The sequence below is a fragment of the Bipolaris zeicola genome (assembly GCF_000523435.1).
Source record: "Bipolaris zeicola 26-R-13 unplaced genomic scaffold scaffold_177, whole genome shotgun sequence".
NCBI classification, from domain to species: Eukaryota; Fungi; Ascomycota; class Dothideomycetes; order Pleosporales; family Pleosporaceae; genus Bipolaris; species Bipolaris zeicola.
Genome location: NW_006912226.1, coordinates 20910 through 40358, shown reverse-complemented (window position 1 = coordinate 40358; position 19449 = coordinate 20910). Strand labels below are relative to the sequence as shown.

Below are 19449 nucleotides of genomic sequence, written 5' to 3'. Positions count from 1 at the left end.
CAGCGGGCGGAGGGTGGTGTGGTGGGAGGCACAAGATAGGTATACATAATATGACGCGGGATGGCAGCGGAGATTCGCCTCCGAGCGGACAAGCAGCGCGGGTCCAGACAGACAGTGGACGGGGGACTGGGGCCCTTGTGGGCAGCGTCGTCGTCATGTCCCGCACTCGTATGCACATACATGTGCTTGTCCCGGGCCTGGCAGAGCGCCTATGCAGCAGTATGCATAGTAGTGTGTATCCATATCCTGATGCTGTCAGTCAGGTTTGGGCTGCTTAGAGCCGGCCATTCAGCTCTACGCACTACGCACCAGGCGCGCGACCTGCATCCATCCCAGCCCTATGACCCCATCCCATCCTCGGCCACCTGCACCAAGCCTGCGCATCATTCGTGTCACGTGCCTGCGCGTGGTCCCTTCTCAACGCCTAGCGAGCGCGCCAACCACTGCTCTGCTGCGTGTACTTGTGAACGTGTGAACATCCGTCTCACCTCCACTACTCATGGACGACGTCCTCAACGAGCAGTTCGGCCGGGTCGAGAGGGCCCTGACCACCCTGGTCGACTCAATCGCCGCCTACAATCCAGCCACTCAAGCCGCAATCGACCTCGTGGCCGCTGACGACCAGCTGAGCGATGGCCTCGACCAGCGTGCGCATACACACCCCGCCCCGCGCATCCCACTGGCGCTGCTCGCTGACATGTCCTAGTCGCCAAACACCAAGCAAACCATGGCCGCATCCAAACCCTGCGTGCAGAGGCAGATGCTCTAGAAGCCCAGCTCAGAGACTCGGTCAGGAAGCTTGCAGGACTACGTCGCGAACTCTTCAACACACCCGCAACAACATTTTCTCCAGAATCGCGTGCTGTGCCATTTGACGAGCTCCTGCAGTACGCCACCAACATCTCGAGGTATACTGTTCCTCCGACATATCGCGAGCGCGTCCCCACCACCGACAAGGACGATGACGATGTGGGCTCGAGCGGTGCACCCACCAATGGCATGAACACGCCCGCCATTGTGCCAGACGCCGTAGACCTACCCAATGATAGCTCCGAGGCACAGAAGGGGGGCGAAGACGCAGATGGAGCTGTGCCTGACATCACTGCTGAAGAGGAAGAGTGGCTCAGGAAACTGAAAGCCAGCAATCTGGCATGGTATCCCTGGCCAAGCACCGAGAAGATTCGTAACGGCATCCTCTATCGTCTCTCGTACTGGCGCGAGAAGGGCAACGACCTGGACCAGTTTGACATACCGGCGTATCTAGAAGAGCAAAGAAAGAAGGCTCTGGGTAACGAGGCGAGTCTGGAAGAGACTCCAGCGGAACCAACGGAGGAACAACCACATCGGGAAGCCGCAAGGCCAACAAGGCCGCTTAGTGCCTTTACGGGTCTTGATGATATGGACGAAATGTAAGCAGCTTGGCATCAGGGCTAGACACTTGTGGTACACAAAACTCTCGCCCAGTTATTCCCAAGTATCCTGTGCTACTTCTCACATGCAATTGTCAATTCTCTCGTGACTTCAAAGTACAATGTCAGTAATGTGTACTTATAAGGTTTCAAGGTCAATGATGTCATTAGGTGCTGGCAAGTTATTTTGCCTTCAGCTTTCAGGACAAACATGTTGTGTGGATTGTCTTACTGGCGTGTATGTAGTCCTGCACATTGTCGTGCAGGCATTAGAAGCCTTTACTTACTCTCAGGAACTAGCCCGGCGAACCCTGTAGCTTTAGTCCCCAATACGGTTAGTACCTAAATTTTCGGGGAAACCGTGCTCAACTTTTCTCCAACTTCGCAACGCGACATAAACTTCAACTCACGTACGAACAATTAACAATCAAAATGGGCAGCAAGACGCGAAAGAGGGAGCGCGATGTGGATCCAGTTGAAAAGGTGGACGAGGCTCCCGCAAAACGACGCAGACAGAGCATAGATGATCAGGTGAAGCTCTCGAAGCTGTACGTGGATCTGGCCGCAGAGGAAGATGACGTTCGCTTTGAAGCCGCCAAACAAATTATTGTCAGGTTCGCTCCTGACAACAAACCAGCCGCAAAAGACGTTGAGGATGCCCTAGTACGACTGATAAAAGGCTTGTGTAGTCAACGTAAAGCAGCCAGGGTTGGATTCTCTCTTACATTGACCGAGTTTCTCCGCCAGATCTTCGGGGAGAAGAAGAGCGAAATCGAGGGCCTGGAGCTCGATGTAGCATCCATCATCAAAATGGTCGAGGAAAAGACGAAGCCTAAAGGCAATGTGCCAGGAAAAGTAAGAGAACGACAATAACGGCATAGTCCCCAATGCTAATTTGCATAGGAACGACGAGATCACACAATCGGAAAACTTTTCGGTTTCAAGGCCATTATGCAATCGTCAATCCTAATTGAGCCTCAGATTTCTTTGGAAAGCTGGAACAAGCTACTCGACCAAGTTTACAAGATGGCGCGCGACATTCCTTGGCTACGCGAAGAATGCGGCATGGTTCTTGTCGAAGCCGTAAGGAGTTTGAAGGGCCAATCACAGTATCAAAAGTGTGTAGAGGAATTGCTTGAACGCCTCAACTCATTCCAGTTGATTTCAACCCCTGAGGGTGTAGCTGTATGGCTCACCGTCAAGGAAAGCTACCCCGAGGCCCTTCCAGAGGGTGTCTGGCATGCCAAAGACCCCCTATCAAAAAAGGAGCGCTCTCGCCTGGCCAAAATCTTAAAGGAAGACTTCAACAAGACCGAATCAGAAGCCGGGAAGAAAGAGACTACAAAGACTGGAACCACGAACCCGAATCCGTCCTTTACCTGGGACCTAGCGTTCGCTGAGATGCTGCGCAGAGACGAGGCAGCAAAAGAAGATGCCCAGAACAAACCAGAGTTTCCGCAATTCTGGATTGACACCGTTGATGGTAAGTTTATGATGGCGAGAAGATATTGTTTCCTTGCACAACTAATAGAATGCAGGCAATCTCTTCTCTTCTTCCGCATCTCATGAACGCAAAGCCTGGGGGTTCAAGCTACTATCCAGCATGGTTACACGAGTGCCTGATTGGGCTGTATCAGCACTTTTCAGTCCCAACCTGATGCGCACCCTCATCAACCAGAGCAAGAAGGAGGACAGATTTCTCCACTCGGCCGCATTAGCGGCGTTGAACTCAGTCCAGCTCCGGGTCGAGCAAGAAGACGGAACAGCGTTGCCCATCTTTGTTGCGCTAACATCGAAGAATGGGAGTGTTGAGTTTGATCGCATCACAAAAACGAAGACACTCGAGCAAATTCTTTTATCAGCGGACGATAAGAGCTTGATGAAAATTATACGTCATTTCAGGTCGTTGATCCTGCGTCCAGACAGCGAGGACCAAGCGGTTGCTGACAGCCGCCGACAAGCCATCGCGGACTTACTGCTGAGCACAGTCAAACTCTACAAACGATACGAGAAGTTCAACGAGAAAACTTTCAAGAAGGAGGTTGTTCATAGACAAGAAGGCCGCCCATTGGATGAGAGAAAATCGAATTGGCTCAGAGAGACCTTGGAAACGCTGGTAGAGTGTGCCTATTTTGTCCCTGCTCGAAATGCAGAAACCAAGAAAATGCCACTTCCACCTGTCAGCGATCGCAGTAGGACGGTATTCCAGGAACGCCTCTCTTCTTGTCTGACGAAGCTGCTTGACGTCAAGCTTGGAAGCCGCGCAGATGTCGCGCTACTGGTCATTGATATGATCAAAGCTAAGAGTGGAAAGTCTTCGAAATTGGAACTTGTCTTGAAGGCAGACCCCTCCATTCTGAGTACCATTAAGCAAGCATCAGCGACTCTCGCCACTATTTCTGAAGCTGTGAGTACACGTTATAATCTCATTTTTAAATTGACTGACCCAAAATTATAGGGATCGATAGCTGGCAACGAGATGGCTGCGCAAGGCTTCATGCTTTTGTACTCGCTTACGCTTCTACAAGTTTACAATGGTGAGGGCGACGCTGTTATGATGCTCGACGATCTCGATGCTTCATACAAAGCTTTTGAAGCATCACGAAAAGCTTCATCTAAGAAGAAAAGGTCTTCAACGCCCGACGGTCAGAATGCCTTTGTGGAGATCGTGCTCTCGTTCTCGGGTAACGCACGCACACTGTTTCGTCGCATAGGAGAAGAAGCATTTTCTATCTTTGCTTCAGAAATCAGTGCTGATGGACTCCGATCGCTGACCGACATCCTGGATACGGAAGAAAACCTAGAAGGGCAGAGGGAACTTTTCAACCAGGGTGATGAAGACGCCGAGGAAGATGGATCAAGCGAAGACGATGAAGATGAAGATGAAATCGACTCTGACGTGGAGATGATTGATGGAGAAGGATCCAATGATACTTCTGAGTCAGACTCCAGTGATGGCGACAGCGACAGTGAAGGAAACAGCGATAGCGAGGATGATGAAGAGGATGCTGAGTTGACACAGTTTGACAACATGCTGGCCATGACTCTTCAGACGTCCAAGCCAAACATCAACGACGATGCAGCAGAAGAGACATCGGACGAGTCGGACATGGACGATGAGCAGATGATGGCGCTGGATCCACATCTCAGCAAGATTTTCAAGGAGAGGAGCAAGACAACAAGTAAGAAGAAAGAGCGGGAGGATGCCAAGCAGAATGTGGTCCAGTTCAAATCGAGGGTGCTTGATCTCCTTGCCATATACATGGAGAAGCAATACTCGAACCCACTCACGCTGGACATCTTACTTCCAGTGCTTCGCCGCACTCGCGCCAATGCAAACAAGCAGACGGCCGACAAGGCAGCTAAGATGCTCAAGACCTTCTTCGACACCCGCACAAAGCACAAGGCCCCTCTACCAAAGCCAGAGAACACTGAGCCTGTGTGGGAGCTGCTAAAAGGCATTCATGAGGAAGCAAAGCTGGGTAACGGGGCCAAGGTCCATGCAGACGCATGTGGCTCCGCCAGTCTGCATGTCGCGAAGGTACTCGTTGGCATGGATAGGGAAAACTATGCTGGTGTGGTGGATATATACGCAGAGACGCAGAAGCAGTGGTTCGCAGACAAGAAGTCTCCTCTCCAACCCGTGCTTTTTACGCAGTTCCAAAACTGGTCCGTTAACGCGCGGCAACAAGGAAAGTAAGTTCGTGGTAAAAGTAGGCCTGGGTTGTAGTCCAATAGAGTAGTATGCAATTGGTCGACACTTGAAGTTCTGACTGGTTTCTTTTCATGAAAATCTACCATCAAACCCGATTATCATGTATAATGTACCTCCGTCATGTAAACGACAGGAATTGTGTAGTCACGTGGAGCCGCTTTCCAACTGCTGTACAGTCGTTGGTGGCGGTTCACTCATGTTTCAGGTCAGTGGGAATGGGAAGGTCCCCCCACTAGTCTTGCCCCGCGGCGGGGGTCTTCGGTAGCCCTAACGTAGCTATCTGCCATGTCGTACCAAACATTTCTAGACTTGAGTCCAGCAATCAACCCCATTTCTTTTCTCCATACAGCTCGCTCCCAGACATGGCTTGCAAGCACGTCAACGCATCCGGTCAGTTCTACTCTGGCTCCGCCCAAGCAAATACAACATTTTGCAATAACAGATTCAAGGTGGCAATCGCTCGAGCGAACGGCCTGTTGCCTTGGATATGATTTTCCGTGTAGCTTTGGCTTCAACGAGCGACGTACTAACATGCTATAGAGCTGCGGCCCCCAGGCCCCACGCAATCGGTCTACAGAGAAGACTGTACTCAATGCTTCGACTCGATCGACGACCCCACCGGCCTCGATGTCTGCCTGTACTGCTTCAACGGAGGCTGCACGAGCGATCGCAGCCATGCTCTCCTTCACGTCTCATCTACGAACCATCCGCTTGTCCTCAACATTAAGCGCACACGAAGGCGAGTCCAGCGTGACGAACCGCCTCAGAAGATGACAAAGCTTGCTGTGGCAGCTGAAACCGAATCCGACCGCTACGACACTACAACTCAAGTCAAGTGCTACGAGTGTGGGGTTGACGACGTCGATAAGAGCTCTGGAAAGCTTCCGGATATCGTCGACGCGGTTCTCAAGGCCAACACATTCGCCAAGCAGCAAGAGGTCAAGGCATGGGAGCAAGAGCTGACCGCTTGCGAACATACGCTGTGCCTCGAGCAGGATGCAGCACGGCAAATTGAGTCTCAAAAGCTGGGCCATTGCTCAGAATGCGAGCTGAATGAGAACCTGTGGCTATGTTTGTCCTGTGGTAACTTGGGTTGTGGTCGTCAGCAGTTTGGTGGCGTTGGTGGCAACTCACACGGCGTTGGTCATACCAAATCAACGGGCCACCCGGTCGCAGTCAAACTTGGTTCTCTCACTGCTGACGGTACAGCTGATATCTATTGCTATGCTTGCGACGAGGAGCGCATTGATCCAGAGCTACCAGACCACCTGGCGCATTGGGGCATCAACATCAAAGACAGGGTGAAAACTGAGAAGAGTCTCACTGAGATGCAGGTTGAACAGAATTTGCGATGGGACTTTGCCATGGTGACGGAGGACGGCAAGGAGCTGCAGCCATTGTTCGGACCAGAATTAACGGGACTAAAGAATTTGGGCAACAGCTGCTATCTCAACAGCACGTTGCAGGCTCTGTTTTCGATGCCAGAGTTCAAGGAGCGGTACTACTTGCCTGAACAGGCGCCACCTGATGCAGCACTTCCTGCAGAAGACCTGGAAACTCAATTGCGCAAGATTGCAGATGGCATGATCTCTGGTCGGTACTCGAAGCCTGACACCGATGTCATTACCAATGAGCAGAGTCCGGAAATCCCGCACCAGCGCGGTCTTGCGCCTGCGATGCTGAAGCACTTGATTGGGCGAGGTCATGCCGAATTCTCTACAATGCGGCAGCAAGATGCCTTCGAACTGCTCCTGCACATGCTCAAGCTCATCTCTCGGTCACAGCACGTTGCACCCCACAAAGACCCTGTCGATGCTTTCCGGTTTGTTATGGAGCAGCGGCTACAGTGTGTTGGCTGTAAACGTGTTCGGTATAGGACAGACGAACAGGAAAACATATCGATTCCCGTCCCTATTCGTAGGATACCAAAGGAGTCGCAAATGGATGTCACTGATGGCAACGGCAAAAAGGAAGAGAAGGAAGAGTTTGAACCTGTCTCTCTGAAGGAATGCATTGACATTTTCACAGCTGAAGAACTGGTCGAGCTTACCTGCAGTGCCTGCGGTAGCAAGGATGGGTTCACAAAGAGGAGCATGTTCAAGACGTTTCCGTCAGTTTTGGCAGTGAATGCGAGACGCTTCGAGTTGGTGAACTGGGTACCTACTAAGCAAGATGTGCCAGTCATCGTTAACGACGAGCCATTCTCATTTGATGCTTACAAATCAAACGGATTGAGCGAAGGGGAAGAACTCCTTCCCGATGATGTGGACATGGGGGGAGCTGGAGGATCGGCAGGCAAGTGGGTCCCCAACGAGGCGGCGTTATCGATGCTCGAAGCCATGGGCTTCCCAAGGGTCAGGTGTGAGAAAGCGCTACATGCTACAGGAAATGAAGATGCTGAAGCAGCATCAAACTGGCTGTTCGCGCACATGGAGGATCCTGATATCGATGATCCCGTAGACTTCAACGCTGGCTCGAGTGGGAACACAGCTGCTGCGTCCGCTATTGATCCCGAAAAGATTGAGAATCTAGGCGCTATGGGCTTCAGCGCTCCCCAGGCACGACAAGCTCTCAAGGAGACAGGCGGCGACATGGAGCGAGCTGTAGACTGGTTGTTCAGTCATCCGGATGCACCCGGCGACTTTGACGAAGGTGGCAGCTCCGATGCCCCTGCTGATGCGACGGAGAAGGCATTAGCAGGTAGTGATAAGCTGCCTGCGAACTTCCAGTTGCAGTCGATTGTGTGCCACAAGGGAAGCTCGATCCATGCTGGGTAAGCTAAACAATCTAGAAACGTCGCTGGACGGTACTGCACATGACCATGAACTGACCCTCTACAGACACTACGTTGCATTTGTTCGCAAGCAACTGCAAAACGAACAGTCGGCCTCGTGGGTTTTATTTAATGACGAAAAGGTGGCCAAGGCTGCAGATGTGGAGGAGATGAAGAAGTTTGCCTATGTGTATTTCTTCAGGCGTTTGTAAGACGGAGGGTCTAGGTCTTGCATCACGGACTAGCATAGCGGGCACGGAGTTGGCTCGGATTAGCATTGACACAGCCAAAAGGAGCTGTGTTTGAGGTAACGGCTTTTGTTAGCATTGTAGAGGTGCAGCAGATGCGGAATGTATGAATAGCAAAAGTTTCCATGTGATAAGTATGTCGTGGATGGAAGCGGCTAGGCTCTGCGGCGACATAGAAGCTTTTGGCTGATGCTGCATGTTCTCGGTCGATCGGTGAAACCGGAGAACCTAGACCAAACCGAGCCCCCTTTACTATAAATTATCAGCACCACGACAATATTGTTTTGACTAGAAATGTAAGGAGATAAATGCGCCGGCTCTGAATTTACTACTCCGCAGCACATATTGAGTAAATACTACTAGTGACGCTGTAGCAGCAACGAAAGCTTCAAGCGGACTTTCTACTGTCGGTGCTGGGTTATCTCCGGCTCGACTGGCCGACCATGAGACATGTGCTAAGTGTGGGGTAGTTAGCGCACAGATTACGTCGCCGATCACGCTTTTCCGCGCAGTACTTCTATTGCCCGTCGCCATCTATCATCTCCGCCACACCTACACACACATCCCAACACCTACCTGCTACCACAAAAACTGCCAAATATCGATTTTTTAACGAACAAACTGCGCATACCGAGTCCATCATCATGTTCAGGAGAGTCGCAGCAGCCGTGCCTGCCCAGGCCGGACGAGTACTTGCAACCGCCGCGAGACCCAGCATCGCATCGCCCATCCGCACAGCAGCACCCGCAGTATCAGCAGTCGGACGGCGGCAATACCACGAGAAAGATAAGTCACCCTTTGCCTACTTGACCTGGAGGTGGATGGCATGGCGATATCGGGGAGCTTGCAAGATTCATCTGTGATTGGGCCAATCTTATCCGATAACAGCAATTGCATGAGAATACTCAGCTAACATGCGTAGCACTGCTCGACCACTACAACAGGCCACGAAATGTCGGTTCAATGTCAAAGACTGATAGCGATGTCGGCACCGGACTCGTCGGCGCACCCGCATGTGGCGATGTCATGAAGCTCCAGATCCGAGTTGACCCGAACAACAACACCATCAGCGATGTAAAGTTCAAGACATTCGGATGTGGCAGCGCAATTGCCAGCTCGAGTTATCTGACCGAGTTGGTCCGAGGCATGACATTGGAGGATGCGGCGCGGATCAAGAACACAGAGATTGCCAAAGAGCTCTGCCTACCACCTGTAAAGCGTGAGTTTTTTTTCGGCCAAAAGTTATGTGTGATGAGACGATGCTAACTGGCTGCAGTGCACTGCTCTATGCTTGCCGAGGACGCCATCAAGTCCGCCATCTCCAACTACTACACCAAGAACCCCAAGGCACGACAAACAGATCTGGGCGGCAAGTCGGCGCCATTGCCAAAGGTTGAAGTCGAGACTGTGTCCTCTGCGGCGGCCTAAGAAGCATGTTTAGCATAAAGTGATACCGAAGACACCAAGGGGAAGGGCGAAAAGTGGCCTATGGAGAAACCTGATGTTAGTCTCTCGTTACTCAATGTATTGATTGGGGCAAGGGCGTTTGTGCGTTAGGAATGTTGGCTTATTGTACAGTCAAGCCGAAAGTATACCTAAATTATCATCGCAATGAACAAAAACACTTGAATATTGAGATATACCGGTTTGGCTTATTCGTGAAGTATGTACATTGTATTTGAGAGAAAAAGAATGTTCACAATGGCGTAAGTGACAGGGCTGAGAAATGTTAAATACTGGTGAGGAGAACTGGCGGGGAACTGGCTGTGTAAGGTGAGAATCACGCCATGCAGGTGCTCCAGATCTCATTGTCCATCTGATTGTGCGTTTGTGTGATAGTGCGTTGTGGACCCATGACGCGTATTTCTGGGGTACGGACCGAACCACTATTTGCTGCTCTTGCTCAAACATAGTGTTGCAATGTAATAGGAGCACTGCTCTCTGTCCACAGGCCTATATCCGGTGAGAAAAGTAAAAGTATTTGCCAATGACGGTGTGGACCCTGTTACCAAGTAATACCATTCGCGACCTCGGTCCTTAACACATCGACACTCCCGGACAGCCTACACACTTCATAACAAACTCGTTCAGATTTCCGGAACATGGCGACGGTGCAAGACGACAGCTCAGCATCTGCGATACGCTTCAAGCGTCGCAAGACTACCCATCCGAAGCGTGTCGCTGTTGAAGAAGATGCGCCTACCGTCGTCACCTCGCAATCTCCAGATGCAACCAGTTTGCAGCACGCGCCGTCGCACTCAACCGAAGCCAACAACGATGAAGAGTCTGTTCCCAACCTGAAAGAGATAATCCGCAACAGAAAGCGCCCTCGGGATCGCCCGAAGGAAGGCTTGCGCAAGGCAGAAGTTCCCCTGACGCACATGGTTCACATGGACGACGCACCACGACCAGACCAATATACGGGACGTTTTGTCGCACAGACGGGACAGGTGGTGGATCGCGACGACAGGCAAATGTAAGTGGAGCATTCGACAGGGCCCAAAAGGCCGGCGCGTCTGGGTGTGGCAAGTGCAGACACTGATGTGCTAGGTCGGAATACGTAGAAGCCCGCATGGCTGAAAAGAACTATCGTCAATACGGCTGGCCTATCCCACAGCACCTTCAAGCTTCAGTAGCAGCCATCGCACCGGATTTACAGCATACATTTACTTCAAGAACATCCGCGCGTGCGCCAGCGGGAGCAGAGAATCCGGTGGATAAGGAACATAGCGAGCGATTGGCAGCGGGCCAGGGCAAGCTTCAGGAAGTAGATCTGGGCCCAGAAGCCAGAGCGCGCATCGAGCAGGCTTGGAAACGACTGGAGAAAGGCGAACCTGAACAACCGGCGGGCAAGGCGCCACGAGACAAGTATGGCTATGCATGGCGCAAGTCGAGAGGGGGTGGGAAGACGGACGAGGACAAGAAGCGCGATCAGATGGTTGAGGCCGTACTTAGCGAGGCAAAGCGTATGTCTCTCCCACCATATTTCTTTCTATCCATTCTTGTATTCCTACTAACCACTTTATTCTACAAACAGTCGACTACTTCGACTCCCCCGCGCCATCCATCCCCCTCGCCACAACCTCCACCCATACAAATACCGACGACGCGCTCGTCGAGCAATTCCGCACCGAGTATTTCGAATCCATGGAAGCAAGACGCCAGCACCACGCAGCCCGTAAAACAGCAACAGCAGCAGCAAAGGGTGCGGCGCCATCGATTTCAGGTCCCAAAATGGGAGGTAGTAAGAGTGCGAGGGCCAGGATGCACAAGTTGCAGCAGGAAGAGTTGGCAAAGAAGAAGAGGTGAGATTAATCATATGTGTAGATGAATTATTATTATTTTTTGAGTAAAGGATCATGGTATCGAGAAGTGTTGTACGTACATATAAAATGACAGGAGTTTAAAGATGATATATCAAAAGGGAACCAAAAAAACGCCATCCCTCATTTACAATCATTCATGCCGCCTTTCCGCGCTGAAGCCAATATATCCCAGACCTAACCAACCCCTCCCCCCCCAAAAAAAACGCCCTTTACCCTTCCCTTTGACCCAATATCCTCAAATCTTCTTCGGTCCACCACCTACCTTCTTCCCTCCCCCTCCAACCTTCTTCCCCACCCCACTCCCAGACGTAATCTTAATCGGCACCCCACTCTTCGTCACCACGGTGCCTCCTCCTCCGGGACTTTCCTTCCCCTTCTTCTGCGCCTCCTCAATCTCCTTTTTATCAACTCTAATCACAAGGCCATTGTTGAGAGTCACGGTACCTGTTTGCTTCGCTTGCTCAGCTTGTGTTTGGGGGATTTTGATGGTGACGCCTGAGGCGAGGAGGACGTCCTTTGTGGGGCCGTTGGGTGTGGGTTTCTTTGCGGGGGTGCTGGGTTTTGAAGGGGTGGAAGGGGAGGGTTTCTTGGTTGCTGGTCCTGTCGCAGCGGCGGTGGCGCTTTGGGCTTTACGGATTGGAAGTTTAGCAGTTGTGTTGGGGGGTTGGAGGGTCTTTGGTGGTGGTGGCATCGTTGAGGTTGGACGACGCATGCCGTTTGGTAGGACGGCGCCGCTTGATATTGCTGTTTCCTTTACGAGTTTCGCGAGGTTTTCTTGAGTGAGGCGTTGGACGTTTGACATTTGGTCTGGAGAGGCGGCTTGTTCGGCGCCCATTTTTGCAGCGCCTTCGATCATTTTTTCGAGTTGATCCGGGCTAGGGAGTTTGCTCATATCGCCGGTGCCTTGGCCTAGGAGCATCTTCATGTGATTTTCGAAGAATTCTTTGCCGCCGGGTATGGGTATGTCGTCGGGAGAGGCGCCGTAGGCGACGGTCAGGGCCATCATGATGGATGTGATTGGCGCAAAGATTTTGACAAATTCGTTCCAGTTGCCGCTCTTGACTTCGGTTTCGATCTGGACTGCGGGACGGGGGACGGTGCGGATGGTTTTGCCGTTGCTGCGGCTGGACTCGCTCCGGATGTCCATGTCCAGGTGGTCCTTCCAAAAGTCTTCGGCGGGGAACCGGTTGTTGCGGTTGAAGTATTCAAGCATGTAGTCCTTCTCTCGCCAGCGGTTTCTTAGCCACACTTCGAATGCGTGTGTGTTTTCGTAGGGAATGTCGGCGAGACGGAAGCGGCGCCAGTGCATGTTTACGGATTTCGGGGGTCGGCCTTCGAAGAACGAGGAGCGGAGGGTAAAAATATCCTGTCCATATTGGCCCGGTGGTATACCTTCGTATGCAATGGTGCAGTCATAAAGCCAGTCTGTAGTATCTTTCAGCTCGTTGAGGCAGAATTTTAAACCAGTGCTGCGAGGAAGTAGCTGATGCTTCATATCCTGGAGTCCATTCTTCTCAGCCCATTTCTTGCTTTTTTCCCGAGTCGTCGGAGACAGGTTCGTTCCTTCGGGGAAAATAATGAGCCACATAGGATCTCCCTTCTTATTCAACTTGGAAAGGTGCTTCTTAAAAGTTCTTTCATCCTCTTCCCACTTCCTCGATAAAAAGATGAAGTTGTAGAACTGTGCGCCCCACCCGATAATGGGTATGTTCTTCAACGACTCCTTCAGAATGATGTAGATGAAGCCATGCATGTTGTTCGTGTAGGCGATCCACCATAGGTAAAGCCAGTCGGTATAAAGCTGGTGGTTCGCCATGAGGACCATACGGTCGGCAAAGTTACATTGAAGAGAACCATCTTTGCGCTTGATGAGCTGGCCGACCATGGTGGAGTCTCCAGAGACGCGGACGACTGTTGGCGCCCACCATTGGGTCAGGCAGGTGATGAGGATGGCGAAGCATTCTTTGGTATAGGCCATATACCCATCGTAGAATTGAGGATCGATGAGTTTCAACGGCGCGCCTAGGAACTGTGAAGCGCTTATGCTACGATACGTCAGTTTGATTGTACCCCAAAGGCGACGGCCAGGTATGCATACGCTAGCACTCCAGACAAAAAGGTCGAGGCCAATGTGAATGCTCTCTCTGCCTGTGTCAGCTCGCCATAGCGCGGCGGCCCAGCTGGATGCGCATCAACATTGTCTTTTGAGATTCGCAGCCCAGCACCCAGGTCGTCCTTCTTCTTCCTCTTGACAGATGCCGGCACTGGTGTTCTGTTCGCTGATTGGCCTGCAGCAGTGCCCGTCGACAGCTTAGCGGGAGGTTTGGGAGCCGTTGACTTGGTAGCGGGCGTAGGCTTCTTTGTCGCTGGTGGCATCTTGAAGAGTAGCAGAAACACGCAAACATTCAAATGTTCAAACGGCAAACACAAAGGCCTCGCACCCTCCCCCCAGTAACGGGCTACCCGCGACCCGCGACGTCAGTGCAGGGTCGAGATCAAGACGGCGGCTCCACTTGTGTCCCGTCAACCCTGGTCTGTCAGCCGCGATATGACGTCGATGTGTGGCGCTGTGCACTATGGCCACGCCAAAGCAAGATATGGGACTATAACCATTCCCTCTCTGCTAGCTCATTAGCTTCCTCACTAAATAATATACGCACTCCGCAGTATACATTTGCTCCTCAGTAGCATCGCCTGTATTTCCTCTCAGAGCCATCATCCACATTTTGACTAAGCAGTGAGTGGTCCCCCTTGACAGCCAACCCTGCCCATGTGCAGTATTGGCAGACATTCCAAGTCTTTCCATTGACACGTATTCATCAGATTCATTCTCAAAAGAAACATCACACATCTACCACAATGCCTGCCTCAGTAGCATCAGCGCCCGTCAGACACACCCCCAACAAGACGACTGCCACAAGAAACGTCAAGAAGGCAGGCACAGCCGCAACCAAGAAGCCCCAAACAAACGGCGCCGTAAACGGAGCCACAAACGGAGCATCGCACCCCCAAATGTCGCCTTATACCATCATGGCCTCGAGAATCGCCAACCGCGTCGCCGAAATGGCAGAAAACATGACGTTTGTCGAGCGAGAAAAGTGAGTCTCCTCTCTCTCCAAAGAAAACCATTCACTGACAAATTTCGTCTCAAAAGGCCTCAGCCACAACAAAACGGCGCCGTGCAACCGCAAGCCGCGCCTCGCAAGCCCCCGCGAAAGCTCGAAATGCGCATTCCCAACAGCGGCGCTTCACCTACAAACATTACGTTTAGCGCGCCCTTCCTTGACAACACGCTGTCTAAGCTGTTGACACTGCAGAACCGCATGTTGACTGTTAGCAACGACATTGCTGCATGCGAGGATGTGGACGAGAAGACGAAGCAGGAGCAGTTTGCGCAGAGCGCCGAGTTGAGCCGCATCATCGCACTGATTTGTGCTGAGAAGGCTAGGCAGGGTGCTTAGTTCTTCTTTTTTGCTTTCTTTTCCCTTGCTTGTTTTCGGGCTTGAATGACAGCATATCATATCTTTCACCACGTTATCATTTTCTATTTTCATTCTAAAGTGGCGTTTGGAGGCGGTGTTTCCCGTATGTATACCGAAATAGGTGGCTTTTCTTTAAACGCAGATAAGCAGGGGTTTGTTTTTTGTACGAATAGTTATAGATGAGAATGACAACGAAAATCTTTAATGGTACTGCAAAACTCTTTTCCTGTTCAGTTGCGGTCTCGTGATGTTAGTCTGGTAAGGTTACCCCTGAAACAAAAGTAAAATGGTCTTTCTCACTAGAGGAGCAAAATGGGCACTTGCCACATATGCCCTTTACTGCAGCAAGCCGGGCCCCATCACGCCCAAAGGACCCAAAGAAAACCTGCGTCTTGTACCAGAAATCGACACGCGCCATGGCTGAGTTGGGCGGGACATTCTGTGGTAAAGCGTACGTCATGGAAATGCGGGGGTTGTTGCTGCGGCGGGATAGCGTACACCGGTAGTCGCACGCACGCACCCCTGCATTCTCGAAACCGGTTCCAAAGAGTTGCGCAGTGGCGCACTTTTTGCCGCAATGACAAGAGATCGGCGGCAAATTGGGGGAAAAAGAGGGTCTGGGTCAGTCTGGAGTGATGGCTGTGTTCTGGGAGAAAGATTGAGCTTCTTACTACTTACTTTACTTGTTACTACATACTGTATTCTACGTTAGGGTTGCATGTAGAGCTGCTACGTACCCTGCTTTGTAACTGATATTGTCCAACTCATTGCATTTGCCAGCTTTAGAGATTAGTCGTCGACACTCTCTCTTGTTTTGTTGCATCTGCGAAAATGACGAGCTTCATTTCAAACATCATCTGGAACTCTGTCGAGGGGTTCGTGGATGCGGGAAAGAAATCGGCGGGCGAATTTGGCGGCAATGCGTTGATTAAAGCTGGAGATATGATTGAGAATAGCGGTAGGAGCATAGGAACCGGTAGGTTTGACTCCTTTCTTGCTCCACCCCTAGAACCCTTTCAGATTCATATAGAATCGCATGTCCTCGACTTTTCTTAGGAAACACTGACTGAACCCATCTCTTAGGCATAGAAAAAAAGGCAACTAGCTATGGCACTGCCATCACAGGCCAGCCCTATAAGCCTTCAGCAAAGGCCCTGCCCTCGACTGCCCGTAAGCCCGCAATGAAGCGCTCGAATTCCACACCTGTAAACGTCAAACCACCGACAAGCGGAATACCCTTGGGCGCGAAGAAGTATCCTGGCGGCAATCAAATACAAGGAGCTGTTGGTGGAGCCAAGAAGACGGCGGGAGGAGTCAACAAAGCCATTGGCGGTGTTACTGGCACCGCATCCAAAGCGACTGGAGGTGTCGTGGGCCGAGCAAATAGCACAATCGGCACTCTTTCATCCACGGCAACAAAAGGCCCGGGTAGTGTTGTAGGAGGCGGTCGGAAAGCCCTCGGCGGAGCTACTAAGTCTATCCCCCCTTTCAAGGGTCCAGGTCCGACATCTGCTGCTCCGAATAATAGCATCCCTAAGCCAGCTTATCCTACCGAGAAGAAGAAGGCCGTGAAGCCAGGCCAACCGAAGCCGTTTACACCGCCGGTTGAACAAAAGAAACCAGATCCGAAGAAACCTTATCCAGGAACGAATACATTGCCAGGACAAAGCCGGACGCCGGTGCAGCAGCATAAATATAAGCCCTTACCCAGGCTGGGCCCGCAGGTTGGTCCGGGGCAAACCATGCAACATATTTCCATCTGATTTGCGAGGGTGTTTTCGTCTTTCGGCGTTACAATGTAAGACTAGATCCTAAGTTTCGGGAGTAAGCAATTTAGTATTAGTAGTATATCATTATTCCAAGGATCCATAGTTGTGTTGTCAGCTGTGCGTGGGAATCGTGGATACCGGATGACCCCGTGCTACGGTGCTTTCATCTCAACACGATCTGGTGTGGTGATATGAACCGCGACCTTACAGCCCATGTGTAGCGGAATGGGCGTACAGCTGTCCAAATTGCAGTCAGCACACGCTCGGGCACCCTGATGTCGTTAACTTCGGCCAGACTCCGGTGTCGGCGGGCCTGTTTCCGCTGAGCATCATTGCTCATCATTGTCGATCGCTCCACCGAACCCCACACATCCTTGCCTCAACTGTAGGACCCTCGACCTATCATGAATGGCGCAATGGGTCAGACGTCGTCTCGGCATTTGGGGGAAGCATTCCGGGGGTAAAGCTTAGGTTTCTTATATATTCCCGGCCATCCGATGTGTGACTAGGTGCATCTTGTGTGCCGTCTCGCTTTCCTTCTCGTCCTTGAATACGTCGGACTCATGATGGCGCCGTTTTCGACCAAGAGATACTATGCAAGCGATAATCGGGACGAAGAGAAGGTTGAAACGGTGGCAGTTGAGAAGAACGGAGATAATATTCCAGATGCGCCTGTTATGAGAGAGATTGATCCAGTCATTGAGAAACGTGTACGACGGAAACTGGATAAACACGTTGTCCCACTGCTATCAGCGCTATATCTTCTTGCCTTTCTCGACAGATCCAACATTGGGTAATGCGACATATCAAGAACTTTCTCAGATCCAACTGCTTACACAAGACATAGAAACGCGCGCATTGCCGGTATGGAAGAGGACCTCCACCTCAGTAGCTCGGAATATTCATGGCTGCTAACGATATTTTACATTTCCTACATCGTCTTTGGCTTCCTCATCGTCATGTGGAAAGTCGTGCCTCCGCATCGCTGGGCTGCAGGATGCGTTTTCACATGGGGCCTGATATCGAGCGCACAAGCTGGAGCTCAATCATGGACTGGAATGATGGTGCTCCGCTTCCTCATGGGGGTTGCTGAAATCGCTTTTGGGCCTGGCGTACCGTTCCTGCTTTCGTTCTTTTATCTCAGACACGAGCTCGGTCTGAGATGTGGATTGTTCCTGTCGGCCGCACCGCTAGCAAACACATTTTCGGGCGCGCTGGCTTACGGTATTACCAGCGGAAATCCTTCGTTTGCAAAGTGGCGCGTACTGTTTCTCGCGGAGGGACTTCCGACAGTTGTAATGTCTGTTGTGACATGGTTCTTTTTGCCAGACAGCCCAGAGAAAGCGCGATTCCTTACCGAAGAGGAAAAGACTGTTGCCAAAGCACGTGGTGTGGTACAGGCGGGTACAGGGAATCGAATTGGAAGCATTGAGTGGAGGGAAATGCTGGAAGCGGTACTAGACTTGAAGAGTTGGGTCCTAGGCGCAAGTAGAGTAAACTCGTTGGGTACATCGAGCGAACTAACAATCTTTCAGATTATGTATTTCTCCGGCAACGTAGCATTCTCATCGCTACCAGTCTTTTTGCCTACCATCCTTACTGAGATGGGATTCTCGCACGTGCACGCACAGGGACTAACAGCACCTCCCTTCTTCGTCTCTTTCCTTGCTGTCATTGGGACTTGCTACATTGCCGACCGCACCCAACAGCGCGGTATCATGATTGCCATACTCACAGCAATCGGGGGTGCTGGTTATGTGATCCTGGCTACGACCAAGGCTGTGGCAGCAAGATACTTTGGAGTCTTCCTAGCTGCTGCGGGCATCTTCCCGGCCATTGGCAATGTTCTGCCGTGGATCACGAACAACCAGGGTACAGATACGCGGAGAGGGACTGGCCTGATGATGGCGAACCTCATTGGGCAGTGTGGGCCGGTACTTGGAACTCGACTGTATCCAAAATCAGAGGGGCCGCTGTATGTCAAAGGCCAGTCGATTTGCGCGGGGTTCATGTTCCTCTTTTGCCTGCTGGCTATCCTGTTGCGAACTCTACTTGCGTGGGAGAACAAGAAGCTGGATAGACAATACGGGACTTTGGCGCAGCAAAAATCAGCGATGCAGGAAGCTGCAAAGGGCGGGGAGGCGGTCCATCAGGTCGGACTAGAGAACTATGGTCCAATGTATCGATATGTACTGTAGTGGGGTCAATGGTAAGAGAAAATGGCTATCATGGCGTTGAATGGCGGTATGCAGCGTAAGGTTGGCGACATGTGAAAAGCAATGAAGAGGGGGCTGGTTGTGCATGCAGCGGGTGGTGGAGCAGGGGCATGCAGCTTGTCTTCCTGCATTGATGGGATAATTACTAGTGATGTAGCTATATGATAGATAATTCATCGGGATGGTTGTGCAGCCAGGAGCGAATCTGTATCGAATCAGTTCAAGGGCGAAGGAATGGTAGCGTGTTTGAAACTGGCCCCCCGTCTGTCCTCGGCCTACGTGTCCGAAAGAGGAAACCGCGCACACGACATCTGTTATGTGCACCACGACGGCCAAACGTCAATCAATGCCATGTTCTCATCATGGCAATCTGCAAGCCGGCCCAGAGATCAGCGCATCCAAGCGCACAAATATCCATGGTCAGCTTGCAGGGCACCGCCAAGGCGCAGCACCGGCGGTTCCCAGCGTGCGAACGGGCAGAAAGCTGGGGCAGCTGGGCCAATGAAGAGCT

At 51.7% G+C, this 19449-nt stretch overlaps 7 protein-coding genes across 7 annotated transcripts; 6 read left to right on the top strand and 1 right to left on the bottom strand.

Annotated features, from left to right (window-relative positions):
* Positions 1-499: 499 nt before the first annotated feature.
* COCCADRAFT_39604 (uncharacterized protein) lies at positions 500-8109 on the top strand (the record flags this gene model as incomplete). The annotated part of the gene is made up of 9 exons (XM_007717391.1): positions 500-647; positions 707-1409; positions 1850-2264; positions 2313-2892; positions 2948-3816; positions 3868-5105; positions 5432-5514; positions 5665-7897; positions 7965-8109. 9 exons carry the CDS (start codon positions 500-502, stop codon positions 8107-8109), a joined length of 6414 nt encoding a protein of 2137 aa, XP_007715581.1.
* Positions 8110-8789: 680 nt separating this feature from the next.
* On the top strand, positions 8790-9573 carry COCCADRAFT_104727 (uncharacterized protein; the record flags this gene model as incomplete). The annotated part of the gene is made up of 4 exons (XM_007717390.1): positions 8790-8935; positions 8997-9004; positions 9068-9364; positions 9422-9573. 4 exons carry the CDS (start codon positions 8790-8792, stop codon positions 9571-9573), a joined length of 603 nt encoding a protein of 200 aa, XP_007715580.1.
* A 674-nt stretch (positions 9574-10247) lies between these two features.
* On the top strand, positions 10248-11454 carry COCCADRAFT_7775 (uncharacterized protein; the record flags this gene model as incomplete). Its single annotated transcript, XM_007717376.1, has 3 exons — positions 10248-10621; positions 10696-11111; positions 11183-11454. The coding sequence occupies 3 exons, from the start codon at positions 10248-10250 to the stop codon at positions 11452-11454; spliced, it is 1062 nt and encodes a 353-aa protein (XP_007715566.1).
* Positions 11455-11706: 252 nt separating this feature from the next.
* COCCADRAFT_7774 (uncharacterized protein) lies at positions 11707-13847 on the bottom strand (the record flags this gene model as incomplete). Its single annotated transcript, XM_007717375.1, has 2 exons — positions 11707-13516; positions 13570-13847. 2 exons carry the CDS (start codon positions 13845-13847, stop codon positions 11707-11709), a joined length of 2088 nt encoding a protein of 695 aa, XP_007715565.1.
* A 483-nt stretch (positions 13848-14330) lies between these two features.
* COCCADRAFT_28914 (uncharacterized protein) lies at positions 14331-14932 on the top strand (the record flags this gene model as incomplete). Its single annotated transcript, XM_007717380.1, has 2 exons — positions 14331-14569; positions 14626-14932. 2 exons carry the CDS (start codon positions 14331-14333, stop codon positions 14930-14932), a joined length of 546 nt encoding a protein of 181 aa, XP_007715570.1.
* Positions 14933-15784: 852 nt separating this feature from the next.
* On the top strand, positions 15785-16716 carry COCCADRAFT_7772 (uncharacterized protein; the record flags this gene model as incomplete). Its single annotated transcript, XM_007717374.1, has 2 exons — positions 15785-15929; positions 16037-16716. The coding sequence occupies 2 exons, from the start codon at positions 15785-15787 to the stop codon at positions 16714-16716; spliced, it is 825 nt and encodes a 274-aa protein (XP_007715564.1).
* Positions 16717-17288: 572 nt separating this feature from the next.
* On the top strand, positions 17289-18920 carry COCCADRAFT_39599 (uncharacterized protein; the record flags this gene model as incomplete). The annotated part of the gene is made up of 3 exons (XM_007717389.1): positions 17289-17515; positions 17570-18206; positions 18258-18920. 3 exons carry the CDS (start codon positions 17289-17291, stop codon positions 18918-18920), a joined length of 1527 nt encoding a protein of 508 aa, XP_007715579.1.
* Positions 18921-19449: the final 529 nt, after the last annotated feature.